The sequence below is a fragment of the Aedes albopictus genome, chromosome 2 (genome assembly GCF_035046485.1).
Source record: "Aedes albopictus strain Foshan chromosome 2, AalbF5, whole genome shotgun sequence".
Classification (NCBI taxonomy): Eukaryota; Metazoa; Arthropoda; class Insecta; order Diptera; family Culicidae; genus Aedes; species Aedes albopictus.
This window is the reverse complement of record NC_085137.1, coordinates 229,675,176-229,702,077: the sequence shown is the minus strand read 5'-3', so window position 1 is coordinate 229,702,077 and position 26,902 is coordinate 229,675,176. Positions and strand designations below refer to the sequence as shown.

General features: G+C 40.2%; 1 protein-coding gene across 2 annotated transcripts in view; it reads right to left on the bottom strand.

The window, feature by feature from the left end:
- Window positions 1–26,032, bottom strand: part of LOC109401363 (exportin-1) — a 31,786-nt gene extending 5,754 nt beyond the window's left edge. The window contains exons 1-7 of one of the 2 annotated variants that reach the window (XM_019673870.3): window positions 25,874–26,032; window positions 3,819–4,339; window positions 2,043–3,633; window positions 1,579–1,868; window positions 1,413–1,514; window positions 975–1,352; window positions 374–706 (exon numbers count right to left, since the gene is read on the bottom strand). In XM_019673870.3, the coding sequence (XP_019529415.2) occupies window positions 374–706; window positions 975–1,352; window positions 1,413–1,514; window positions 1,579–1,868; window positions 2,043–3,585 (2,646 nt within the window). In that variant the 5' untranslated portion in view covers window positions 3,586–3,633; window positions 3,819–4,339; window positions 25,874–26,032. Of the gene's footprint in view, window positions 1–373; window positions 707–974; window positions 1,353–1,412; window positions 1,515–1,578; window positions 1,869–2,042; window positions 4,340–25,873 lie in introns of both variants that reach the window. The other variant, XM_019673871.3, reaches the window with a different exon arrangement.
- Between the last annotated feature and the right edge of the window lie 870 nt (window positions 26,033–26,902).

The following is a 26,902-nucleotide window of genomic DNA, read 5'->3' as shown; positions in this document are numbered from 1 at the left end:
CATCAATCAAACAAGCCCATACTGGATCAGGTTGACTTCATTGTAGAACCAATAGTGACAGGTTCAACAGAAACATGCATCCGTTCACACATACACTCAATCGTCAGGAACATGTACGACGTACATGCAACCCATTAGTGAAATTCGAAAGGAGATTGCTGTCAACTGTCTTGCAGCAGGACCATTCCAAGCTGTACTGTCTCCTGTGGTAAACTGGAAGAAAAAATCTATTCATTATACAATCATACATACACAGAAGCCAAATCCGTACGTACACTCTTACGAACACAAACACAAAGGTTCAATATCACGACCGGCCACAGCATCTGTAACCAATGGCACCCTTCCTCCCCGTTTCCACTATCGCACTTACCTGCATCAGAATGTTTAGTCCAGTGTCGGCCACGTTTCGCATCGTGTGCTTGAATGCCCACACAATCGAATCGAACACCAGTTTGAACTGATTTGGCGGAATGCTCAGGAACGCCTTGAAGCAGTGCGTGTTGACCGCTTGCAACAGTTCGTAGAAGTTGGTCCGGTGCTGCGGGTAGTCCTCGAAGTTCTTGTTGATCATGTCGAGCGTACAGTCGAACACGGCGTCGAAGATTTTCGGGACCTCCGGCGTGATGACCGCCTGCAGTTTGTTGACGATCGATGCCATCGTGCTGAGCACCAGCGGTTCTCGAGCATTCGGCACTTTCGTCCGCTGGAAAATAAGGTTATGTTGCAAGTTTAATAATGAGCGTAAAACTAAAAATATTTAACTACATAGTAGGGTCTAGAACCATTTGGGCAGGTGAACCTATTTTGGGCACTTGCTGCTATAACTCAGTCAATTTAACTACTTTGTGCATCAACCGACATGTAGACTCATCGCCTTCGGTTAGCGAGCAGTATAGGGAGAGAATGCTGAGCTGATCAGTAGTTCCCAACAATTTTATTGTTTAGCTACTAAATTTAGTAACAGCACTTACCTGATAATCAAACAACACCGTTTCCAGCAGTGGCGGGATGAAGTTCTCCATCACCATCGGCGAGTCGTTCGATTTGGACACCCACTCGGAGATGAGGGTAAGCGTTTCCTTCTTGACGACATGCATTGCCTTGATCAGCGGTTGGTTGTTGATCGCCAGTCCGTTCAGAGCGATTGCCTGCGTGATGTTCTCCGACATGATTTTGTACACGTTCAGCATATCGAGATAGATTCGGCCCAACTGGGACACATACGCATGGCCGAGGGCTTTGCATGCGCGGACGTTAGTTTTCAGGATGCTTCCCAGCTGCTTGACGGCGGCCATGTCCTTGAGAATGTCAACGTTTTTCGTAGCTTGCGAGATGATTTCGTCCCAGACCTTTGAGGGATAATGAAGGGTTTAGAATGCATTGATAAATCATATGTAGATTTAATTTACCTGATTCGGCAGCATCATGTACTTTTCGATCAATATGTTTTGTTGAACCTGATCAACCTGGGCGGAGATCATGTACCCCACAGCTTCGTAGAATGTGTGAACCTATGGATAATTGGAAGCATTATTGCAGAATGACTCTAGTGGTTTCGAGCAGAAGAAGGCTCACCTGTTGCGGCTGCAGATCGCAGATGATCGTGCTCATGGTGGCAAGGATTTCCTCAATAAAGGTACACGATTCGTTGGGCTGCAGTTGAACAAAGTGCCTTCGGCACTTCAGGGCGATCTTGATGAAAGTATCACAGGCCATGTCCTGCACACCATCGTGCGTTTCGTGCATGAACTCGAACAGCTTGTTGACGACCGTTTTCAAGAACTTCCAGTGCGCCCTCAAAAACCGAGGGTACTGCCCAACCACGTACATGATATTCGATGCTATGATTGCTTTGTTGTCCTTTCCTGCGTGACGATTTGGAGAGTTTTGGTTAATAATTCTGAATCTTGCATTTAAATTTTGAAATTGTACGTAAAACGAAGATCAAGATCTGTCTAGCAAAAGGCATTTAAAATGTCTGTCTGAGAAAGTAAAGCAAAGCACAACTTTTTAAAATATTAGCAATCAACAAAACCTACCCTTTTTGTGTTCGCAGAGTCCGAGCAGCTCCTTGATCACCGTGACCAGAAACCGTTTTTCGTCGTCCTCGAAGAAGGCACCAGAGATGGACCCGATAGCCCAGCAGAGTGTGTTCAAATTCTTCCACGAAAACTCGGAACCATTCACCTGGTGACACAGTTTCTCCGTCATGATACGCTCGGTGTCAGCGTAATCCAGATGGGTCAGATATACGAGCGTTTCTCGCATATTCTTGTACAGGTTAATACTATTGGTGTCCTTCATGAACTCACGCACCACCTCGCCGTTTTCGTTCTCGACGACGAGCACCTCCTCGGGCTTGGCCATCCGCGAGATCATAATGTAGCGCACCTTGGACAAAATCTTGGCGTAGAACGTACGACGCTGGCTAGAACTGTAGGAATCTTTGTACAGTTCCGAAGCGAGGCTATTCCAGTACTCTAGGCATATTTTGAAGATTTCAACATCTTCGACTTCCGAGATCATTACCAGGTAGCCAAGTGCCTTGAGCACCGTATCCATGGTTTCCCGTTTCTCGACAAGAGCCGAATGTACTCGCAAGAAGGTACACAAAAACATGGCCAAGTTTTGTACAAAGCACTGCTCATCATCCGAGCCATTCATGTAGATTTGATTCATGTCAGTGCAGGAGGGAATCATACTGTCGAACTGTTCCATCGTCTGCTTGAACATTGCCACGAAGATATGTCCATAGTTTGCCAGTTGTAGGCCCGCGATCTCCGAAAGGCATTTCAGCGTAATATTCCTGAACATGGGTATCGTTAGGAAGCGGCAAACCAACATGTCGATGAGCTTTGTCTCAAAGATATACCCAAGGGGAATCCAGTTCAAGAACTTCAACAGAGTTTCAAGAGTAGCGGATATCAGCGGTGCATTCAGTGAATTTTCCAATACGAATTGACACAGTGTGAACACCTGCGAGAACTCCGAGCACATGGTGTCCTTTAGATGTTTGGCCTTGGTCTGCGTGATCTGGCCAGAACAAAAGTCGAACACCTCCTCGCTTAGCAGTTTCAAGATGATCATGTTGTTTTGGCAGAGTGTTTCATTCGTTTTTGAAGCCCCCACGATGTCACTGATAAAGGTTTCCCAATTATTCGGCCATTCCCGTTTTAAAATTTGTACCAGAATTATATTAAGCTTATTCAGATAAACTTTATTCGCTTCCATAACGGTTGCATCCTGGGATGTCTTGATGATCAGCCCAACCACATACTTTTTGATTCCCTCGCACTGGTTACGTGGCAAGATTTTCCAGCGGGTCTTGATGACCTCCTCCAGGATCTGCAGGGCGTAGAATTTGGTTTGCTGATTTTGCGAGAATTCTAGGATACTATCGACCCTGGTCCATGCATCGGGGTGTTCCTTTAAGGTGGTGAGAATATTCTGGGCCAATCTCAACTGCTCCCCGGTGCTACTGTACAGGCAATCCACGACACTATCCAGCAGACCGATGTCTAGCTTCTGCGAGAAGTCCAACAACTTGTTGGCTTCCTCCATACGGACCATTACCATCGACATGTTGCTGTTGGTAGGTCGTTCGCACGCACGCACTCGCGTTGTTACAAACTAGATATATAAGGTACAAAAACAAGTCACGATTACAAACTACCGAATACCGCAGAGAATAGCACTTCACACACTTCTTTCACTTTTGACTTGTCGCACTCGCTCAAATCTTCCGCGCGTTCTCTCGCACCACTCGCACGCTCGCAGATGTGTTGCTTGGTTGATGGGTTTGTGGTAGAGCTTACATTGAAATGTCCTCGTTCAGCGCTTGCACTTGATGTTTCGACGTCCGCGGCCGGCTGTATTCACTCTCTCACAGAAGTAAAGATCGCACAACCTCGGATATACGCTTCACCGCACTTGAACAACTGTCAGATCTCAGGCAAACCTCAGACAGGGAATATTCTCTGACGAATATCCGCGCGTTATGCATTCACTCTCTCGCAACCTCACACTCTCGATCCTTGCACACACGGCGCCGCACGCTTTGGTCCACTGTGATGCCGTGTCTGTTCCAGGGTTTCCGCGCTACGTAGCTACGAAGAGCCTACTTCGAACGCCGGATCGAAGATTGACGAGATGGAAAACATCAAAAGGTCAGCGGAAGTCCTTCTCCAGCTGTTGTTGCTGCAACTGCGCGGCGGATGTTGTTTATGGATTACTGATGCTGTTGCTGCTGCTGCTGCTGCTTAACGATCGTTGCTTCAATCTGCTTCTGGATGTTGGATGATCTCAAGTATACCAAACTCATCAACATTCAACAATCCTGCGAAAAGATGTAGGGGTTGTAGTTAATAACGTGCACTCATAGATTGAATCGAATCGTGTGATCAGTGACAGAGTTTTTTACGGTTACCAACATCCGGAAGGCCATTGTGGGCGCTGCTGTGCTTCAATGTCTGCGGTGAAGATTGAGTAGAGTAAGGCATTACCTGTGAAATTATTTAAAATCGAAACCCACAGACCATGGGTTGACAATTTTATAATAGGGTGGAAACAGAAATGAACCATAACATGGCCTAGGCTTTTTCCACCAAAAAAGTGACGAAACATTTTCTCTCACGGTCGCCATGTTGTTCACTGTTTATATTCACGATATATTACGCGCAGGTATTCTGCAGAATTATACCGAATGAGGGTGGATCGATCGGTCGAGGAGCTTTCCATCGCTCATGTTACACGTTATCCCTTTCGGGATGAACAAGAGCGGGCAATATCTCTGTAGAGTTGATTTTAAAGAGAAGAACGCAGCGCGGGCGGTAATACTACAGTATGTACCCGACAGAAGGTGGATGCAAAACAGACACGGAAACAGCTAACCCACCGCTTAAGGGAGAAAAACGCCACCTTTGAAGAGGCGGAATGCGAGGATACAGAATGGGGCACATTTGATGTAGTACTAGATTTGTAGTAATGAGCTGAATTTTAGTATGGTGAGAAGGTCAGTTCTCTGTTTCTGCAATGAAATGGTACAAACAGCGTGAGTATTATGATTCCTTGCCTAATTTGATGCTGTTTGAGCAAAACTTTGGATAACTATGTTGTTTATGTTGCAAGAAATTTAGAAAACAACAACACTGTTGCCCAAAGTTTTGCTCAAACAGCATCAAATTAGGCAAGGAATCATAATACCCACGCTTTTTGTACCATTTCACTGCAGTAACGGAAAATGGGGCACGTTCGGTGTAGTACTAGATTTGTAGTAATGAGCTGAATTTTTGTATGATGAGAAGGTCAATTCTCCGTTTCTGCAATGAAATGGTCCAAAAAGCGTGGGTATTATGATTCCTTGCCTAATTTGATGCTGCTTGAGCAAAACTTTGGATATCTATGTTGTTTATGTTGCAAGAAATGGAGAAAACATCAACACTGTTGCCCAAAGTTTTGCTCAAACAGCATCAAATTAGGCAAGGAATCATAATACCCACGCTTTTTGCATCATTTCATTGCAGAAATTGAGAATTGACCTTCTCACCATACTAAAATTCAGCTCATTACTAGTACTTCACCGATCTGTCCTATTGACCTCCTCACCATACTAAAATTCAGCTCATTACTACAAATCTAGTACTTCACCGATCTGTCCTATAGGAAGCAATCAGTGAAGTACTAGATTGAAAGTAGTGAGCTGGATTTTTGTATGGTGAGATGATCAATTCTCCGTTTCTGCAATGAAATGGTGCAAACAGCGTGGGTTATATGATTTCTTGCCTAATTTGATGATGTTTGAGCAAAAGTTTGGTTAACTGTGTTGTTGTATTATTTATTTCTTACAACTTCAACAACACAGTTACCCAAACTTTTGCTCAAACATCATCAAATTAGGCAAGAAATCATATAACCCACGCTGTTTGCACCATTTCATTGCAGAAACGGAAAATTGATGATCTCACCATACAAAAATCCAGCTCACTACTTTCAATCTAGTACTTCACTGATTGCTTCCTATTGCTATGCCAGTCTCGAGAAACACGCAAGTTCTATCAGAAGCTCAACGCATCCTTAAGTAGCTGCGTGGCGCGAGTCGAAATGTGTGAGGATGGGAGCTTCTTGACGGACGGACGTGAAGTGATTGATAGGTGGAAGCAGGATTTCTGGATCGGGCGGATAACATAGGCATGGGGGACCAAGGCAGTAGAGGAAACGATCAAGTCGTGCAGAGAGCATTTATGAATCATTCCGAAACCCGAGTACAACACTTTCAGAAACCTCGTTCGTCATACACAGTAACAGCGCGGTGGATTTTTAGACCGAAAATGGCACGAAATAATCCACCAGCCTTAAAAACAAAAGAGCAGCTTGCAAATATAGTATTGCATAAGAGATGAACCAGCCTAGGGCTGAAAATGTCTATAATAAAGTAATAATAATAATAATAGTATTGCATCTGTATACATCAAGATGGGCCCAGTAAAAATGACCACATAGGGTATCGCGCCACTTGGGCGGTGGCTTCTATATTCGTCTGTTTTCCACTATAACTCAGTCAATTTTGAACCAATTGACTTGAAATGTTGTACACGGGTAGATACTATACCTTTCTCACCACATTCCAAAAATTGTGTCAATTGGTTCAAATTTGACTGAGTTATAGTGGAAAACAGACGAATATAGAAGCCACCGCCCAAGTGGAGCGATTCCCTATCTGCAACCGAACAGCTACCGGAGAAGTGACGAAAGGAAGGATTATCAGTCACATTCACAAGAAAATCAATCATTTGGAATGTAAGAACTTCCGAGCGAACATCATTTTGAATGCCGCCTTCAAAGTGCTATCTCAGATCATCGTTCGCCGTCTGTTTCTAAAACTAATAACGTCGTTGGACAGGTATGGGAACACTCACTTGCAAAGATTTACACTCACTTGCTATTTTCTCAGCTCAGAAGCGTGCAATCAAGAAACGATGTATGGACGACTTTTGCCTTGTGGTTTTGTCTAAAACTTTGCCGAATAGAGTAAGGGGTCGCACACGAATCCCAAAGTCGTAACAGAGCTGTGAAAGCGACTCTCCACGAGGTGAGTGTAATTAACATTCACCTCGTGGAGAGTTGCTTTCGCAGCTCCCTCACGACTTTGGTATGCGCGTGCGACCCCTACTCTATTCGGCAAACTTTTAGACAAAATCACGAGGCAAAACTCGTCCATACATCGTTTTTGATTGCATGCTTCTAAGTTGAGAAAACTGTAAGTGAGTGTAACCCTTTGCAAGTGAGTGTTCCCATCCTTGTCGTTGGAAGTTGTGCAGCCGGCTTCATCGACGGACGATCGACAACTGGCTAGATCTTTACCGTATGAAAAATTCCCCAGAAAAACCGTGAATACCAGATCCGCTGTTCAACGATTCCAAGGCGGCATACATTACAGATTCAACCAGGCGTAGGTATGGTAAACCAATGTGTGAGAACGACTTTCCTGAGAAGCTGATCGATGCAACGATGGGCTTGTAGTTTGGGTTAACTTTCCAGTCCGTTCGAATCTTGCCGGGAACTGCGACCTAGTAGTAACTGTGGCAGTGGTTATAGAACACTGAGCTGCGAAGCAGGTCTTATCTCATTTGGCAGGTACGCCAATAGGACAGATCGGTGAAGTACTAGATTTGTAGTAATGAGCTGAATTTTAGTATGGTGAGAAGGTCAATTCTCCGTTTCTGCAATGAAATGGTGCAAAAAGCGTGGGTATTATGATTCCTTGCCTAATTTGATGCTGTTTGAGCAAAACTTTGGGCAACAGTGTTGTTGTTTTCTCCATTTCTTGCAACATAAACAACATAGTTATAGAAAGTTTTGCTCAAACAGCATCAAATTAGGCAAGGAATCACAATACCCACGCTTTTTGCACCATTTCATTGCAGAAACGGAGAATGGGGCACGTTCGGTGGAGTACTAGATTTGTAGTAATGAGCTGAATTTTTGTATGGTGAGAAGGTCAGTTCTCCGTTTCTGCAATGAAATGGTGCAAAAAGCGTGGGTATTATGATTCCTTGCTTAATTTGATGCTGTTTGAGCAAAACTTTGGATAACTATGTTGTTTATGTTGCAAGAAATGGAGAAAACAACAACACTGTTGTGCAAAGTTTTACTCAAACAGCATCAAATTAGGCAATGAATCATAATACCCACGCTTTTTGTACCATTTCATTGCAGAAACGGAGAATTGACCTTCTCACCATACTAAAATTCAGCTCATTACTACAAATCTAGTACTACACCGAACGTGCCCCATTAGAATCGAATCGGCCAAGTTAATCCAGGATTTACTAGGCCATCAAGAGAAGACATTGATTGAAACGGATTTTATTGTTGCTTCGAATATTTTAGCCTATAGTGGACCTTCAATAGGACAGATCGGTGAAGTACTAGATTTGTAGTAATGAGCTGAATTTTAGTATGGTGAGAAGGTCAATTCTTCGTTTCTGCACTGAAATGGTGCAAAAAGCGTGGGTATTATGATTTCTTGCCTAATTTGATGCTGTTTGAGCAAAACTTTCGGCAACAGTGTTGTTGTTTTCTCCATTTCTTGCAACATAAACAACATAGTTATCCAAAGTTTTGCTCAAAAAGCATCAAATTAGACAAGGAATCATCATACCTACGCTTTTTGCACCATTTCTTTGCAGAAACGGAGAATTGACCTTTTCACCATACAAAAATTCAGATCATTACTACAAATCTAATACTACATCGAACGTGCCCCATTAGGGTCATATTTTGAATGATTATTGTATAAGAAATAATGGCTGTTTTATATGACTTTCGTGTTAAATATGAAGGAAAGATACAGATAGAACTTGTTGCGAAAACATTGGTAGAAACAATTCAATTTGAAGTATACTGTTTTCAAGATGAGAGGAAATTTCAGCTACTAAGGAGTCCACTATTACAAACGAATTGAATATAAAAAGTACATGCTTTCCTACTGAACCAGGACCAATCTGTTGCAAACATTTAGACCGAAATGTCCATTATTTTCGGTGTTTTCTGTTTTGCCCCCCACGAACACACGTCACAAACCCCACAGCAAGTGATGACGCATACCACCGCATGTATCAGCCAAATCCGAAGCATCTATGTCGCTCTTTGTACTATACCAAACAGATCACACCAAGGCAGCGTGCTATACACAACACAGCGAGCGAACCTACTATGCATAGTAGGTACCTCACTGATTTGGCCTAGCCTGGTCTGGTCAAGTTCGAGTTTGAGTTCGAGTGAGACCGAGACGACGAGCGCGAACAACAAAACAGAAGAGCTCTCATCCATCGACAACACCATCATCACCGTTCAGCGGTTCAGGGGGTTCACATTCAGGCGGAACGTGATAAAGAAAAAAAAAAGTCTGGTGAGAACGTGAGCGCATTGCCATCGAGTGGAGTGTGAAAACCAGAAAACAACAGCCAAACGGAACGGACGGACGTCCATGGCGTTTGTTTCGGAGAAATGCGCTCGCTCTAAACATTGAACCGAAGAGGAACGTTGTTATGTGATTTTGGACAGCGATTGGAAATTTTCCACTTCTGGCGTGTGGATAGATGGATATGGTATTGTACCTACAGAGTATGATGCTGTTTGAATTTGGTTTGGAGAAGTAGCTATTTGGTCATCTGTAGCCAAGTCGAGATCTGCTGATGCCAAGTTTTTCGTACAAAAGCTTCACTTTGCGGGGGTGGATGGGAGTGTATGGCTCGAGGGTAATATGTACACACCATCAACAGAGTCCACTTGCGACTGGAAAAGAGTACCGTTGTTGGATGGAACAGCAGATGAAAGCAGCACCAAATATTGGCCTTTTGCACTACCATCTCACTTGGGATGGGAATGGATTAAAAATAAACAAGAAACGCATTCGATATGCTAACTTCGTAATATGAAGGAAGGTATGAATTGAACGCGTGCGTCATTTCCTTCGAAGGTTGTGACTAATGTGTACGGGTACGGGTGAAATAACATTAGAATGGATTGTGATAACATTATTCATGAGGCATGAGACGATTCGTGTTAATTCAAGAATAGACAAGTCTATTTGTGTACCTTTCTAATGTTAGAATTATTCCTATATACCTATCTCGCTAGACTCAATTCAGACTCTGGTATAGATAACATTTATGGGCATTTTCTAAAAAAATACCTCTGGTTAAATATGAGCCATCACAAATCACGCAGCATTATTGGGAAAGGGGAGGGATTGTGTTCTTTTTGGAAAAAAAAAATCATATTTTTCGACCATTTAGCATATGTATGTAGGTAATAACTAACACTCGTACACAGGAAACATGAGAGTTGAAATAAAGGCTTTTTCAGAGATGATTCGTTGAATTGATATAGAGATGAAATGTAAATTGAGAATGAGGGACAAATTCTTCAACTATCAAATCAATATCTATACACAGACGAACAAAAATCCCGAAGACCTGAACAATAATGTTTATAAGCACCTAGATAAGGCCTACGTTATGCAGTGATAAGGGACAGGGCCTCTTGCATGACGGAGAAGGATGACCCACCCGAATCCAGAATCCAGAAGGCGATCAAAGCCGGAAGAATACGGTGGACAGGGCATGTTGCAAGAATGCCGGACAACAAACTTGCAAAATTGGTGCTCGCTACCGATCCACAAGAAGGTGTGGAGCGCAGAGACCACGTTGGGCGGACCAGGGGGAGTGTGATTTGGCGAGCACTGTGCGTGATCGAGGATGGAGAGCAGCAGCCAAAAACCGAGTGCTATGGCGTATTATTGTTGATGATGTTTTTTATCTTAAATATGATGTTGAACAAATGAATATATGTTTAAGCCCTACGGAGAGTGCCCGCCCGAACAAGACGTCAAACTAGCCATTGGAGATGCAAATGTTCATAGGTATCGGCAAAGAAAGTTCCATCCAGCCTGTCATTGGAAGAACATTTTTCGGACGTCATAGATATGAGGTCCTACGGAGGTACATACATACGTTTACATGGATCATATGAACCCTTTCCTTCCAACGACTTTCAACGACTATTTCTATACCAAGAAAGCGTTTGTTGTTCCAAATTATCATTAAGCGAATCGCACAAATTTGTAGGTGATACGGTTCCAGACCGCTATGGGGCACGTTCGGTGTAGTACTAGAATTGTAGTAATGAGCTGAATTTTAGTATGGTGAGAAGGTCAATAGGGCAGATCGGTGAAGTACTAGATTAGTAGTAATGAGCTGAATTTTAGTATGGTGAGAAGGTCAATTCTCCGTTTCTGCAATAAAATGGCGCAAAAAGCGTGGGTATTATGATTCCATGCCTAATTTGATGCTGTTTGAGCAAAACTTTGGGCAACAGTGTTGTTGTTTTCTCCATTTCTTGCAACATAAACAACATAGTTATCCAAAGTTTTGCTCAAACAGCATCAAATTAGGCAAGGAATCATAATACTTACGCTTTTTGCACCATTTCATTGCAGAAATGGAGAATTGACCTTCTCACCATACAAAAATTCAGCTCATTACTACAAATCTAGTACTACACCGAACGTGCCCCATTCTCCGTTTCTGCAATGAAATGGTGCAAAAAGCGTGGGTATTATGATTCCTTGCCTAATTTGATGCTGTTTGAGCAAAACTTTGGATAACTATGTTGTTTATGTTGCAAGAAATGGAGAGAACAACAACACTGTTGCCCAAAGTTTTGCTCAAACAGCATCAAATTAGGCAAGGAATCATAATACCCACGCTTTTTGCACCATTTCACTGCAGAAACGGAGAATTAACCTTCTCACCATACTAAAATTCAGCTCATTACTACAAATCTAGTACTTCACCTATCTGTCCTATTGCCTCTTACCAAAGCACAGAGATTTGAGACTAATCACTGACTTTAAGAAAACATCAGGAAATCCCATTGCAATTTTGCATTCAAACTTTTGCACAAATCTGACGAAGATTGGTGCTCTTGAAAACGTGAGTAGGGGTCCAAGTTGGTAATTGTGGCAGTCATATTTGTATTCTCTGATGTTTCCCCTTAAGACAAGATTGACGCAATCCTCCAACGTTAGAGAGCTTTCCTGCCCACGTCCTTGCGACAGCTGGAGGATGGGATAGAAAGATTAATTGGACACCTAAGAAAGGTATGCAGAGACCTCTACGTTCTCTCAGGCCTTAGTGTCACGGAAATTTGAGTATTGTTAGTGGAATGATTAAGTCCTAAGGAAACGTTTGGTCAAAGTTTAGGCACCATAATGATGCACATGAACAAACTTACCAAATTATACGAACCCCAGTACTTGAGTTTGCTTGAGCTTGATTGACCACCAGTAGATGCTACTCCAGTATCGCCAGACCAGCACACTCCCGCAAGGAACTAATGAGATATCTGTCGGGGACTAGCAGGCATCTTCAGTGTGTAACCCGACGTCTCCACTAGACAGAAATGTCTTGCCATTTTGCTGGACAGATGTGTTATGACAGAAATGTTCTCTCGCTGTTTGCATGGAAAACAGCGGTGTTGATCATTTCTGTTACGTTTTCTCTTTCTGGCAGCAAAATGGCAAGACATTTCTGTCTAGTGGAGACGTAGGGTAAGCGTTGATGATCTTGTATTTTTAGGCGACAATGGCGCCTGCCACGTCAGGATGCAGATCAATGTGGGGAAGGGGAAGGAAATGATGATTGCATTCGTTTTGCATTCGTTTGTATCTACATCAGACCGAATATACCTTTACGTCTGCACAAATCCATGTGGATGTCGGAGAGTTGGTGGGATTTTGTTGGCAGAGGGTTCACACATTGTTGTCTGGATGCCAGGGTAATAGTGTGTTACTTGTAAGCGTTATCTGATAGATTGACACTGTGCTGTGAAAGTTAGGAAGTGCGGGAAACGGCTTTTTTAACCCTTTTCTGTTCTAGCGATGGCTATACATGAGCTGTATATGTAGAGAGGAGGAAGAACGTACATAGAAAGATACAAAGTAGGAGGAAAGGGACGGGCAAGGGATTGAACCCAGGACCTTCTGCATACGAATCAGAAGCAGTAGCCACTAGACCACCAAGCCCGTCTATATACGAATCCCAGTACTCCAGATAAAATTGTTGATTTCCATTTGCGTGTTCTGGACATCCAGCAGCAATATCACCAAAAAGAAGAATTCCGACACCCCGATGGGAACATAACAATCGCGAATCATCCGAGGATTAGTTTACAAGCACTTTCCGAGGCAAAATTTACGGTATGCATAGCACCACCAGCCGTTTCTCACTCTTTGAGAAAAAGTGGCTCTCCAAGTATTAGGTATACGGAAAAGCGTGACAGAGGGAGGAGGGTGGGAGTCTAAAATTCCCGAAAAATGATGGACGTCATATTTTGGATTACCGAGGAGTTTCAATGTGTGTCGAACGAAGGGAATGTCGCCAAAAGTCGAATGCTACACGCAGAAAAATAACACATATTAGAACCAAATTTGAAGAGACTTCATTTCTAAGTCGCGGGGTTTGTTGAATCAAAAAAAAATATTTCTTTGTTTTCAATATTGGAAAATACACATCGCCAATAATGAGCAAGATGATTCAGTTTTACCCTCAGCTTTTCAAGAGCATATCTGTCCGTGTACGATAGCTCACTATCAGTGAAGCATATAATGACAATACCTGTGTTCGAATCTCGCAAGTTTTTTTATTTCGTTATCAGTTTTAAACAAAAATATTTTGTTTTGGAATCTGAGTCCATGCATATTTGTTTCTAAAAAAATGTCTTTGAATTTACAAAATTGCTTAGTTTCAAAGCAATAATTTTATAGATTCAAAGTTGAAAAGTTCTTGAACCTAAAATCAATGTCGCAAAGGCTGATTTTAGAAACAATGAAAGAAATGCTTTGAAACTAATACCAAATGTATTTGATTCAAAGCAAAATGGTATTAAGCCGTGGTTCAATGATTTATTTTCTTTGATTCATAGCACTTCATTTTTGAGTTCAATATATTTTTTTTCTGCGTGTAGTGATCGGTACTTGGCTTGAACTGTAGAATGTGTTATCGAACGCTCCTTCAATGGCAAGAAACGCTGCAAGTGAAATCTCTTTTGCTTCAAAAGATTTTTTCAGTATTGTAACCAACTTATGAAGTGCAGTTATCGAAGATTTGCCCTCACTTGATATTCAAATTGATTTTTGCTTAAAGGGCTTTTTGTTAAATACGACGATTGAACTCTAAAAGGGATACCTGGGGTCCATTGGACCCCAGGCGCCTTTAAGAGCTCGTCTTTGATGGAACACACTCAGCGAGGTGACGAAACTGAGGCCATGAAGGTATCCCTTTTAGGGTTAATATGCTCGCCTAGTATTTTTTCCATTATTTTTTAACATAACGGACGATAAACTTATAGGTCTGAAGGGTTTTGGTGATGATTTATCCTTCTTTCCCAAAATGTCTACGTAGTTTATGAACGGCCCCTGACTTATTGGTGGGAGAGGGGGGGGGGGGGGGGGGGGGGTGTGGCTCTGGCCAAAGTCTACGCACTTCTCGCCAAACTTTAGGGATTTAGCATAACGATAAGCTCAATCTAAACAATTAAGTTACAATGGGTTTTAAGGTTTCATTACCCTTCTGCAGTAGTACAGGAAAAATTCCATCCCTACCAGGCACTTTGAAGGGTTCAAAGGAATCTATCGCCCATTCAACTTTTTGTTCTGTTATAATTTTATTTATCATTAATGTTATGACTATATCTCCTGATTTCATTGCCATCAGTTTGCGATACAGATGCATCTTGGTCTTGATTTGAAACAAGCGTAGAACACTGAAATTGCGGTTTCATCATTGTTTCTAAAATTTCACTGGTATTTGTTGTAAAAGAGCCGTTCTCTTTTTCATGAGTTCCCAGGCCAATAGGACGCAATAAGTAAAGTACTAGATTGAAAATAGTGAGCTGGATTGTTGTATGGTGAGATGATCAATAGGACGAAATCAATAGGACAGATCGGTGAAGTACTAGATTTGTAGTAATGAGCTGAATTTTAGTATGGTGAGAAGGCCAATTCTCCGTTTCTGCTATGAAATGGTGCAAAAAGCGTGGGTATTATGATTCCTTGCCTAATTTGATGCTGTTTGAGCAAAACTTTGGGCAACAGTGTTGTTGTTTTCTTCATTTCTTGCAACATAAACAACATAGTGATCCAAAGTTTTGCTCAAACCGTATCAAATTAGACAAGGAATCATAATACCCACGCTTTTTGCACCATTTCGTTGCAGAAACGGAGAATTGGCCTTCTCACCATACTAAAATTCAGCTCATTACTACAAATCTAGTACTACACCGAACGTGCCACATTGAATACTAGATTGGAAGTAGTAAGCTGGATTTTCGTATGGTTTGATTATCAATTCTTCTTTTCTGCAATGAAATGGTGCACACAGCGTGGATGCCTAATTTGTTGCTTTTTGAGCAAAATTTAGGGTAGCTGTGTTGTTGTATTATTCATTTCTCGCAACATCAACAACACAGTTACCCAAACTTTTGTTCAAACAGCATCAAATTAGGCATGAAATCATAATACCCACGCTGTTTGCACCATTTCATTGCATTTACAAAAATCCAGCTCACTATTTTCAATCTAGTACTTCACTGATTGCGTCCTATTGAATTGTATTTAGCGAGGATTTTTTGCAACCTGGCTGCAATAGGACAGATCGGTGAAGTACTAGATTTGTAGTAATGAGCTGAATTTTAGTATGGTGAGAAGGTCAATTCTCCGTTTCTGCAGTGAAATGGCGCAAAAAGCGCGGGTATTATGATTCCTTGCCTAATTTAATGCTGTTTGAGCAAAACTTTGGGCAACAGTGTTGTTGTTTTCTCCATTTCTTGCAATATAAACAACATAGTTATTCAAAGTTTTGCTCAATCAGCATCAAATTAGACAAGAAAACATAATACCCACGCTTTTTGCACCATTTCATTACAGAAATAGAGAACTGACCTTCTCACCATACTAAAATTCAGCTCATTACTACAAATCTAGTACTACACCGAACGTGCCCCATAGGAGGCAATCAGTGAAGTACTAGATTGAAAGTAGTGAGCTGGATTTTTGTATGGTGAGATGATCGATTGTCCATTTCTGCAATGAAATGGTGCAAACAGCGTGGGTTATATGATTTCTTGCCTAATTTGATGCTGTTTGAGCAAAAGTTTGGATAACTGTGTTGTTGAGGTTGCAAGAAAAAATAATACAACAACAAAGTTACCCAAACTTTTGCTCAACCAGCATCAAATTAGGCAAGAAATCATAACCCACGCTGTTTGCACCATTTCATTGCAGAAATGGACAATCGATCATCTCACCATACAAAAATCCAGCTCACTACTTTCAATCTAGTACTTCACTGATTGCCTCCTATAGTAAGCAATCAGTGAAGTACTAGATTAAAAGTAGTGAGCTGGATTTTTGTATGGTGAGATGATCATTCTCCATTTCTGTAATTAAATGGTACAAACAGCGTGGGTTATATGATTTTTTCACTAATTTGATGCTATTTGAGCAAAAGTTTGGGTAACTCTGTTGTTGTATTATTTATTTCTAGCAACTTCAACAACACAGTTACCCAAAGCTTTGCTCAAACAGCATCATATTAGGCACGAAACCATATAACCCACGCTGTTTGCACCATTTCATTGCAGAAATGGAGAACTGATCATCTCACCATACAAAAATCCAGCTCACTACTTTCAATCTAGTACTTCACTGATTGCGTCCTATAGGACAGATCGGTGAAGTACTAGATTTGTAGTAATGAGCTGAATTTTTGTATGGTGAGAAGGTCAATTCTCCGTTTCTGCAATGAAATGGTGCAAAAAGCGTGGGTATTATGATCCCTTGCCTAATTTAATGCTGTTTGAGCAAAACGTTGGGCAACAGTGTTGTTATTTTCTCCATTTCTTGCAACATAAACAACCTAGTTATCCAAAGTTTTACTCAAACAGCATCAAATTATGCAAGGAATCATAATACCCACGCTTTTTGCACCATTTCATTGCAGAAACGGAGAATTGACCTTCTCACCATACAAAAATTCAGCTCATTACTACAAATCTAGTACTACACCGAACGTGCCCCATTGGAATGCTCTCAATGTTATCACATGTGCGCACCCAATTTATCCTCTTTGACCTTCGGATTTCTCTGTTATAAATTGTGAGGGACTCTTTGTATTGTTCCCACTGTTGTGTTCTTTTAGCCCGGTTCAATAGTTTTCGGGTTTCTTTCTTAGTTTTTTGCAGGTTGTTGTTCCACCAAGGCACATTTCTATTTGAAGAGCGTTCCTTAGGAGCACAACTGCCATGGAATGCCTGTTGAATCAGGCAGCCTGGTGGTAGTGACTTAGATACCCAACAAGGAATAACTGAGGGAATATCGCCCAAGACCGACGATTGTACTCCAAAACATTTTCTTCGAAATACTTTGCCTACAAGAATTCCCATTATATTCCATGATTTTTTGGGTGATGAAAAAGCCCTTGTTAATTCCAGTTTTTTTATGCAGTAAAGACTCTATCGTATAATTGATTAATAGGAAGCAATCAGTGAAGTACTAGATTGAAAGTAGTGAGCTGGATTTTTGTATGGTGAGATGATCAGTTCTCCGTTTCTGCAATGAAATGGTGCAAACAGCGTGGGTTATATGATTTCTTGCCTAATTTGATGCTGTTTGAGCAAAAGTTTGTTTAACTGTGTTGTTGTATTATTTATTTCTTGCAACTTCGACAACACAGTTACCCAAACTTTTGCTCAAACAGCATCAAATTAGGCAAGGAATCATATAACCCACGCTGTTTGCACCATTTCATTGCAGAAACGGAGAACTGATCATCTCACCATACAAAAATCCAGCTCACTACTTTCAATCTAGTACTTCACTGATTGCTTCCTATTCGAAATTGATATTCAGTACACAGAGATGAATCTAAGAGGTTATTTGACTGACCTAAAAACAAAACGATTCAGTTTTTCTAGGGAAAATATCATTCATGCACCGCGCTCAAATCATTCGGAAACATCTCATAAAACAAACTATTACTCGAATTCGGATTGACATAAACACATATTGATTAAATACTAATGAGCTTACTAACAAATGTGAAACAGTAATCGATGAATAGTAGATAACGACACTTGAAAACATTCTTGTGTTTTGTTTGTTTTAAGCCGGTTATACTAAAGCCGTTCTGTCTGCCCTTCGACTGCACCGAACCGAACCGGGTAATCATAAAGCAAGCAGGTAGATACCGTGCACGGTATTTTCCTACAACAACAAAAAGAACGGTTTGAACCGAACAGCTGCAATAATAAACGCACGTTTTGGATTTCCTTCGCCGCCATGCATACCGCTACAAGGTCACACAGGCAATCCATTCGAGGTGAGAAGACGACAGCTAGGTAGTACCTAGTAACTGCGTACGGATACGGATACTTCCACACCACGCGCAAGGCACGAGGGCACGAGGTGGTAAAACCATGGATGAAGGAAATAAAACAAAGCCGCAGAAGCGGTACGGACATTCCATTCTTTTCATCTGCTTCCAGCGATTGTCTTAGCCTTTTCTAATGAGCTAGTTCAAAACTAGCTAATTAGTTAATCTAGAGATAGTTTAACCTAATCAATGAGATAAATTTTGCTTATTGGTATTTTTTACCATTTTCACAGCATCTCTAAATAACATAAATCAACCAGAAGTGCGGAATGAAACTTCTTGCAGAAGTCACAGACGAAGAAAAATCCTTGTGATAGCCATAAAAAGTCTTCACCAACATTATGATGAAAATCCCAACATTTTTTTTTTAATCCAATAAACTAAATGACCCTATTAACAAAAGGAACAAAAGTAGCTGCACGCAGGTTTAAGCAAACGCTTTTGGAAGAAAGCTCTCTTGAACTCTTATTTAGCAAAAATGTTTGTGAAATGGTGCAAAAAGCGTGGGTATAGGACAGATCGGTGAAGTACTAGATTTGTAGTAATGAGCTGAATTTTTGTATGGTGAGAAGGTCAATTCTTCGTTTGTGCAATAAAATGGTGCAAAAAGCGTGGGCATTATGATTCCTTGCCTAATTTGATGCTGTTTGAGCAAAAGTTTGGGCAACAGTGTTGTTATTTTCTCCATTTCTTGCAACATAAACAACATAGTTATACAAAGTTTTACTCAAACAGCATCAAATTAAGCAAGGAATCATAATACCCACGCTTTTTGTGCCATTTCATTGCAGAAACAGAGAACTGACCTTCTCACCATATAAAAATTCAGCTCATTACTACAAATCTAGTACTACACCGAACGTGCCCTATTATGATTCCTTGCCTAAATAGGAAGGAATCAGTGAAGTACTAGATTGAAAGTAGTGAGCTGGATTTTTGTATGGTGAGATGATAAGTTCTCCGTTTCTGCAATGAAATGGTGCAAACAGCTTGGGTTATATGATTTCTTGCCTAATTTGATGCTGTTTGAGCAAAAGTTTGGGTAACTGTGTTGTTGTATTATTTATTTCTTGCAACTTCAACAACACAGTTACCCAAACTTTTGCTCAAACAGCATCAAATTAGGCAAGGAATCATATAACCCACGCTGTTTGCACCATTTCATTGCAGAAACGGAAAACTGATCATCTCACCATACAAAAATCCAGCTCACTACTTTCAATCTAGTACTTCACTGATTGCTTCCTATTGATGCTGTTTGAGCAAAACTTTGGGCAACAGTGTTGTTCTTTTCGCCATTTCTTGAAACATAAACAACATAGTTATCCAAAGTTTTGCTCAAACAGCATCAAATTAGGCAAGGAATCATAATACCCACGCTTTTTGCACCATTTCATTGCAGAAACGGAGAATGGACCTTCTCACCATACTAAAATTCAGCTCATTACTACAAATCTAGTACTACACCGAACGTGCCCCATTCTCCGTTTCTGCAATGAAATGGTGCAAAAAGCGTGGGTTTTATTATTCCTTGCCTAATTTGATGCTGTTTGAGCAAAACTTTGGATAGGGGGTTGTGGGGCAAGATGGCCACTCTGTCTTTTAAGCATTAATTCGCAACACAAAAATATTTTCTGCATAGGTTGTGATTATAAACAATCCTTTATGTTTATAATGTGCGAAAAAGTTACTATTAGTATGAAAAATCTGCTATAAAATAGTGTTTGAAGTTTGAGTGTTCAAAAACAGTGTTTTCTTATAGTATCAGGTCATCTGATTTTAAGGATTAGTAATGAAATAACATCGTTTTAATAACTATTTTTAATTTTTAATGGTGTCTATATGTGACTGTTGTTCAGCCTCGACAATAAAATTTTAATGTTTTAAATTAATTATGTCATATAAAAAATGATAAACATATCGTAATCATTCGGGGCGAGATGGCCACCTGTGGTTAGGCCTATGTCGATATCCAAAAATCAATCTAAAGCAGCCTTAAAACTGTTATTGATGTTTAGAAATATTGTAAAACCACAGAAAATTGCTTTTCATATTAGTTGAAGCTGTTAAAATTAATTACGTTGGAGATGATACCTCAGAAATACAGAAAGTTATTTGCTGTTGCACGGTGATTGGTTTCATTGAATATTTTGGCACAGGGATGGAAAATCGTAGCTAAAACCGCTATAAGGGTTCGTTACAAGACGTTAAATTACAGTATAGTGCATGAAAAGAGTAGCAATGTATCTAAATCGTTTCGAGAAAAACAAGTTTGATGAAAAAATAGACCAAATCATAGAACATTTCCAAATAAATTTCTATCAATTTTATTTCAAACATAATCATAAAGAAAATGGTGTCAAATACTACACCATCTGTAGGCAAAGCGTTGCGGATGATTCGACCTTGGTTTATTGAACGTTGCTTAGGGATTAAAACATACTAATTGTAAAAATTTAGCTCTGTGGCCGTCTTGCCCCGATGGGGTGGCCATCTTGCCCCATATGGCAAAAATTCTATGTCGAAAGTAACATTTTTCAAATGAATTTATTTTGCAATGGTAGTGCAAAATAAAATGCTTTTTTGTGTTAATAAGATAGAAAAGACATGAAACAAAGGGAATGAGTGTTAAATAGCCATATTCTAATGAAAGTATATGCTCCCAAGGCGCCTAAGCTTAGGGTGGCCATCTTGCCCCACAACCCCCTATTTATGTTGTTTGTGTTGCAGGAAATGGAGATAACAACAACACTGTTATCCAAAGTTTTGCTCAAATAGCATCAAATTAGGCAAGGAATCATAATACCCACGCTTTTTGCACCATTTCATTGCAGAAACGTTCGGTGTAGTACTAGATTTGTAGTAATGAGCCACGTTCGGTGTAGTACTAGAGTTGCAGTAATGAGCTGAATTTTTGTATGGTGAGAAGGTCAATAGGAGGCAATCAGTGAAGTAGTAGATTGAAAGTAGTGAGCTGGATTTTAGTATGGTGAGATGATCAATTCTTCATTTCTGCAATGAAATGGAGCAAACAGCGTGGGTTATATGATTTCTTGACTAATTTGATGCTATTTGAGCAAAAGTTTGGGTAACTGTGATGTTGTATTATTTATTTCTTGCAACTTCAACAACACAGTTACCCAAACTTTTGCTCAAACAGCATAAAATTGGACATGAAATCATATAACCCACGCTGTTTGCTCAATTTCATTGCAGAAATGGAGAATTGATCATCTCACCATACTAAAATTCAGCTCACTACTTTCAATCTAGTACTTCACTGATTGCCTCCTATAGGACAGATTGGTGAAGTACTAGATTTGTAGTAATGAGCTGAATTTTAGTATGGTGAGAAGGTCAATTCTCAGTTTCTGCAATGAAATGGCGCAAAAAGTGTGGGTATTATGATTCCTTGCCTAATTTTGTGCTGTTTGAGCAAAACTTTGGGTAACAGTGTTGTTGTTTTTTTCTATTTCTTGCAACATAAACAACATAGTTATCCAAAGTTTTGCTCAAACAGCATCAATTCAGGCAAGGAATCATAATACCCACGCTTTTTGCACCATTTTATTGCAGAAACGGAGAATTGACCTTCTCACCATACAAAAATTCAGCTCATTACTACAAATCTAGTACTACACCGAACGTGCCCCATTCTCCGTTTCTGCAATAAAATTGTGCAAAAAGCGTGGGTATTATGATTCCTTGCCTAATTTGATGCCGTTTGAGCAAAACTTTGGATAACTATATTATTTAAGTTGCAAGAAATGGAGAAAATAACAACACTGTTGCCCAAAGTTTTGCTCAAACAGCATCAAATTAGGCAAGGAATCATAATACCCACGCTTTTTGCACCATTTCATTGCAGAAACGGAGAATTGACCTTCTCACCATACAAAAATTCAGCTCATTACTTCAAATCTAGTACTTCACCGATCTGTCCTATAGGACGCAATCAGTGAAGTACTAGATTGAAAGTAGTGAGCTGGATTTTTGTATGGTGAGATGATCAGTTCTCCATTTCTGCAATGAAATGGTGCAAACAGCGTGGGTTATATGGTTTCTTGCCTAATTTAATGCTGTTTGAGCAAAAGTTTGGAAAACTGAGTTGTTGAAGTTGCAAGAAATAAATATTACAACAACAAAGTTACTCAAACTTTTGCTCAAATAGCATCAAATTAGTCTCAAGAAATCATGTAATCCACGCTGTTTGTACCGTTTCATTACAGAAATGGAGAACTGATCATCTCACCATACAAAAATCCAGCTCACTACTTTCAATCTAGTACTTCACTGATTGCTTCCTATAGAGATAAGTGACATTTCAACACACGAACACTAGCGCAAATTTTTCCTCACACAAAAGTGCACGCCGATTGAAAGGCTACTCAGATTGCATATGCAAATATTACCCAATCGATTTGAGTAAAACGGGTAAATGATAACGGGTGTCCACTAAATAACGAGAATGGTTTTAGCAACTGATTAAAAAATTACAAGCGCCCATAAAGAAAAGTTTTTTTTATGCAAAACAATCATCTATCTATCCACAAAGTCAGCGTATTTTTTATTTTGTTTCAACTTATTCTGTTCTGTAGAAAACGACATTGAAACAGGAAGCACTAGTTAAGCGCCTTGGACGGCTCTACCGATTGCTAAAAAAACCGTAAAAAAAGTTAAAAGAAAACCTAAAATCTGTCCAGTTTTGAATGAACTCTACAACCTGGCATCCCTAGAAACAGATCCTGATGGAAATAGATGTAAACTAGCTAAATCAATAAGCATGAAATCATTTCACATCATTAAACGTACTTTTGCGTCATGGGCTGTATAAATCAATAGAATGCCGTGTAAAATATCAAATATTCACATCAAATCACATTTACACGTTGGACAACATGTAAATGGTTTGTTATAAAATAAAATAGCATACAAAAAGGTCAACAATGAACCGCAGTGCACAAATTACATTGACACGTTTTTATGATTACAGAAAAATGGCATTTTTTGGAAATTTCAATAAACGTCATTTACGAGAAAAGGCTGCCATCAAAGCAGTAAAACCAGTCAGTATCCCCAATTTTTTTTTCCTATTTTTGTTTGAGTGTGTGGATGCTAAAGGCAGCTTGGAAGTCAATATTTCAACTAACTATTTCACAGATGCAGAAAATGCGTGAAAGTTAAATTTTAAAAGTCGTACAAAGCAGTTGCTCCAACATCACTACACAAATATGCTGTACAAATTACTACGTTCAATTTTCTAAAATTTTATATTTTTCCATGAAAGTACAGTGTTAAACCTTTATGATAGATAGATTCAGATTGCCGTTTTTGAAGATCATATATTTTTAAGAGCACTTTGGAAGCATTCTCGTTATTTAGTGGACACCCGTTAAAACTAACGTCAGGGGCAAGAGTGCAAATATTTTCCTCGCAGTTTCACAACTATATCTACAAAAAAGGCACGCATACATTTGAACGTGATTACCTCTATTAATCTTCCAATGTAACTACTTATGCTAGGTGTGCACTTCAACCGGAATCGCTTAAGTAATTTTCGTTCAGTATATTATTTTTCCGTGACCGGAACAGGGATGCCACATATACAGATTTTTCTGTAATCATGCAGATTTTTTTGCAGCTTTTCATACAGAATTCTGTATACCAATATACACAGATTTTTGGAAATTATACAGATTATACAGATTTTTGTGAAACTTACAGAATTTCAAACGGATTTTTCGCGAAATACTACATATTTCATACAGATTTTTGACAAAAAATGGTGATACAGATTATAAAGATTTTTGAAAGGCAAAATACAGATTTAAATGTGGCAACACTGGACCGGAATGGTCCAGAAATTTAACACAGCAAGCCACATTTGATTTGACGTTTCGGTTCAGCTCCGTACTAGGATCCGGAATAATGCGACGCTTTATTATTTCTTGAGCTATTCCTTGCCTAAATTTTCCACGTATCGAGATAGGCCAAGAAATTTCTTGCGATCTGCGTACTGCCCATTAGCCCTAGTTTTTTTCCTTGACCTGATGTATAGTTTAAACGCAGATTAAATAACTGCAAGGTTTACGTATAATTAATAAACTACAATTACAATTTATTTAAAAAGTTAACCTATTAGTAGTTCCCGTGTTCATCTTTTTGGCGTATAACGTCCCCACTGGAACAAAACCTGCTTCTCAGTGTTCTAAAACAAACATTGCGACAAAGTAATAAATTAGCAGAAGTACAAGACACTTAGCGTGAAAATACTTAATAAAGTGAGTAGACAAAATGTAGATTACAAGGACGTTTTATGACCACATGAAACTTTTATCCGAATTAAGTTGATATTTTTAGAGCGTTGTAAATTATTAAATTACTAACCTGGAAAATGTATCAGAGATACCTTATATTTCCATCAGCTGTTGCATTTTTCACTTAATACAAAATCAGCGACCTAAACATCAGAAGCACCTCCAATGCTGAGACCTCCAATGTAGGTATAAAATAATCATCTGTTTGGCAGCACTGTTTCCCAATTTCACTCCCGGTGGACATTTTTTCTCACGCTCGTGAAACGACCTAACCTACATTGAAGCAAGCCAAACGGACGGCAGTGACCCGTGAGATGAAACTCGTGAGCAAAGGCCAGGAGCAAAAAGCAGCACCATCGCGGAGAAAAGAAAAACTACGTCAAAAGGACGCAATTACGTATTACACTCCCTGGCAGCTTGATGTCCTCATTTCCCGTCGTTCCACACACGCTAAGCTCAGTTTACCTTTTTTCCAAAAAGTGCACAACCGCAAATATGCGTAAATGATACTCTAATATAGGTAAACAAGACTCAAATATGGGTAGTGTGTACCTAAATATGAGTAATTGTAACCCAAATATGGGTAAATATTACCCATAAATGCGAATGTGCACTTTTCCAAAATATGAGTTTTATTTACTCATATTTGCGTAAAATTTACGCATATTTGAGTAAAATTTACCCATATTTTAGAAAAATAGGTAAACTGACCTTAGCGTGCATGTAATCCCAACGGAAGTGACCCACATTTCCGCACAGCACTCACATATTCCACAGTAACCGAACGGCATCACTTTCGGGGCCCAAAATTGAAGCCCTCTGCTTGTTTATGGTGAAATTCCACACCCGCGGAGGCAAGACGTTCCTCGCGACAGCAGACATTGAAGCAGCAGCAGTAGCAGCCACATTTTTGCACACGCATTTTTGCGCACCATCCGGACGCCATTTCCGGCAAACTCCACCGATTTCACACGACCCGTCGCGGGCCACGTCCGGGGCCCGCATTTTTCGGCACTTTCGAGCGCAATTTTAACGCTAAATCTCGGAAAATATTCTTACTTTTTCAATCGTGACAAAGTCAACAAGAACGCATTCACTCACACATTACAGTCGCTCACTACTCTCTGGGTTGTTCACATCACTCGAACTCGATCGCGCTGCTTCTCGGACTGGTGGCCGTTTGCTTTTGTACGCATCGCGCTCGCCCCGCAGTCGGTTGAACTTCGGCTCCGCTGACCAACGTCTGGGATGAAGGTACACGCGTGTGAATCGGCGAGAGTGTGTTAGGTTGTTTTCGCTTTCATTCCTTCTCATGTAATCAATGAGCAACGATGACGTCAGCTGATGGTACCAGCACAAATCGATGAATCATTCATAGTACCTCTGTCATAGTAATCTTGTGCATAGGTAAAACTTTCAGCGCGGTTTACCAAGGTTTTTAAATATACCTGATTTAGGGGTGTTCGAAAACTCTGAAAACACTCGTCTCGATTGCACCTGAGACGAGACTCGCGAAGACGGTCTTCTTTTTCTCCACTTTGTTATTTTTTTCTTCTTCCTATCTGTGTTGACATTATGTTTTGGGCTGGTGGTTCAAACACGTACGTGACCGCATCACCTCACATGCATTGTGACTGAATCCCATTCACGCACAAAATCATGATGAGGTAAAATTTTGCATCGCCAACAATCGCCAAGCAAAGTAATTATTGGAATATTTTATTTATAATTTATTTTTGACAGTACAGGAGAAGAAAATGCTGCTCGGAGTGAATTTTGGCTTCAGAATTTATCTCGGATAGCAATACTTTACTCGTTTTAGGTAACGTAATCAAACGGGCTACAACTGACAGCTCAGTTGGGCTGCACTTGACGTTGCTTTTTTTTTCCTCTTCGCGAGTCTCGTCTCAGGATTGCACTACACTGCAAAACAAGAGAACCCAAATTTAAGTTCTTTTTCGCATCCTCTTTCATTCGCTCTCCTTGTTGTCAAAGAGTGAATAGTCTATTTACGAAACGACAACAGTGTTGATATTGATATAAGGTAATTCATGAGACAGATCTGAGACGAGACTCGCGAAGAGGAAC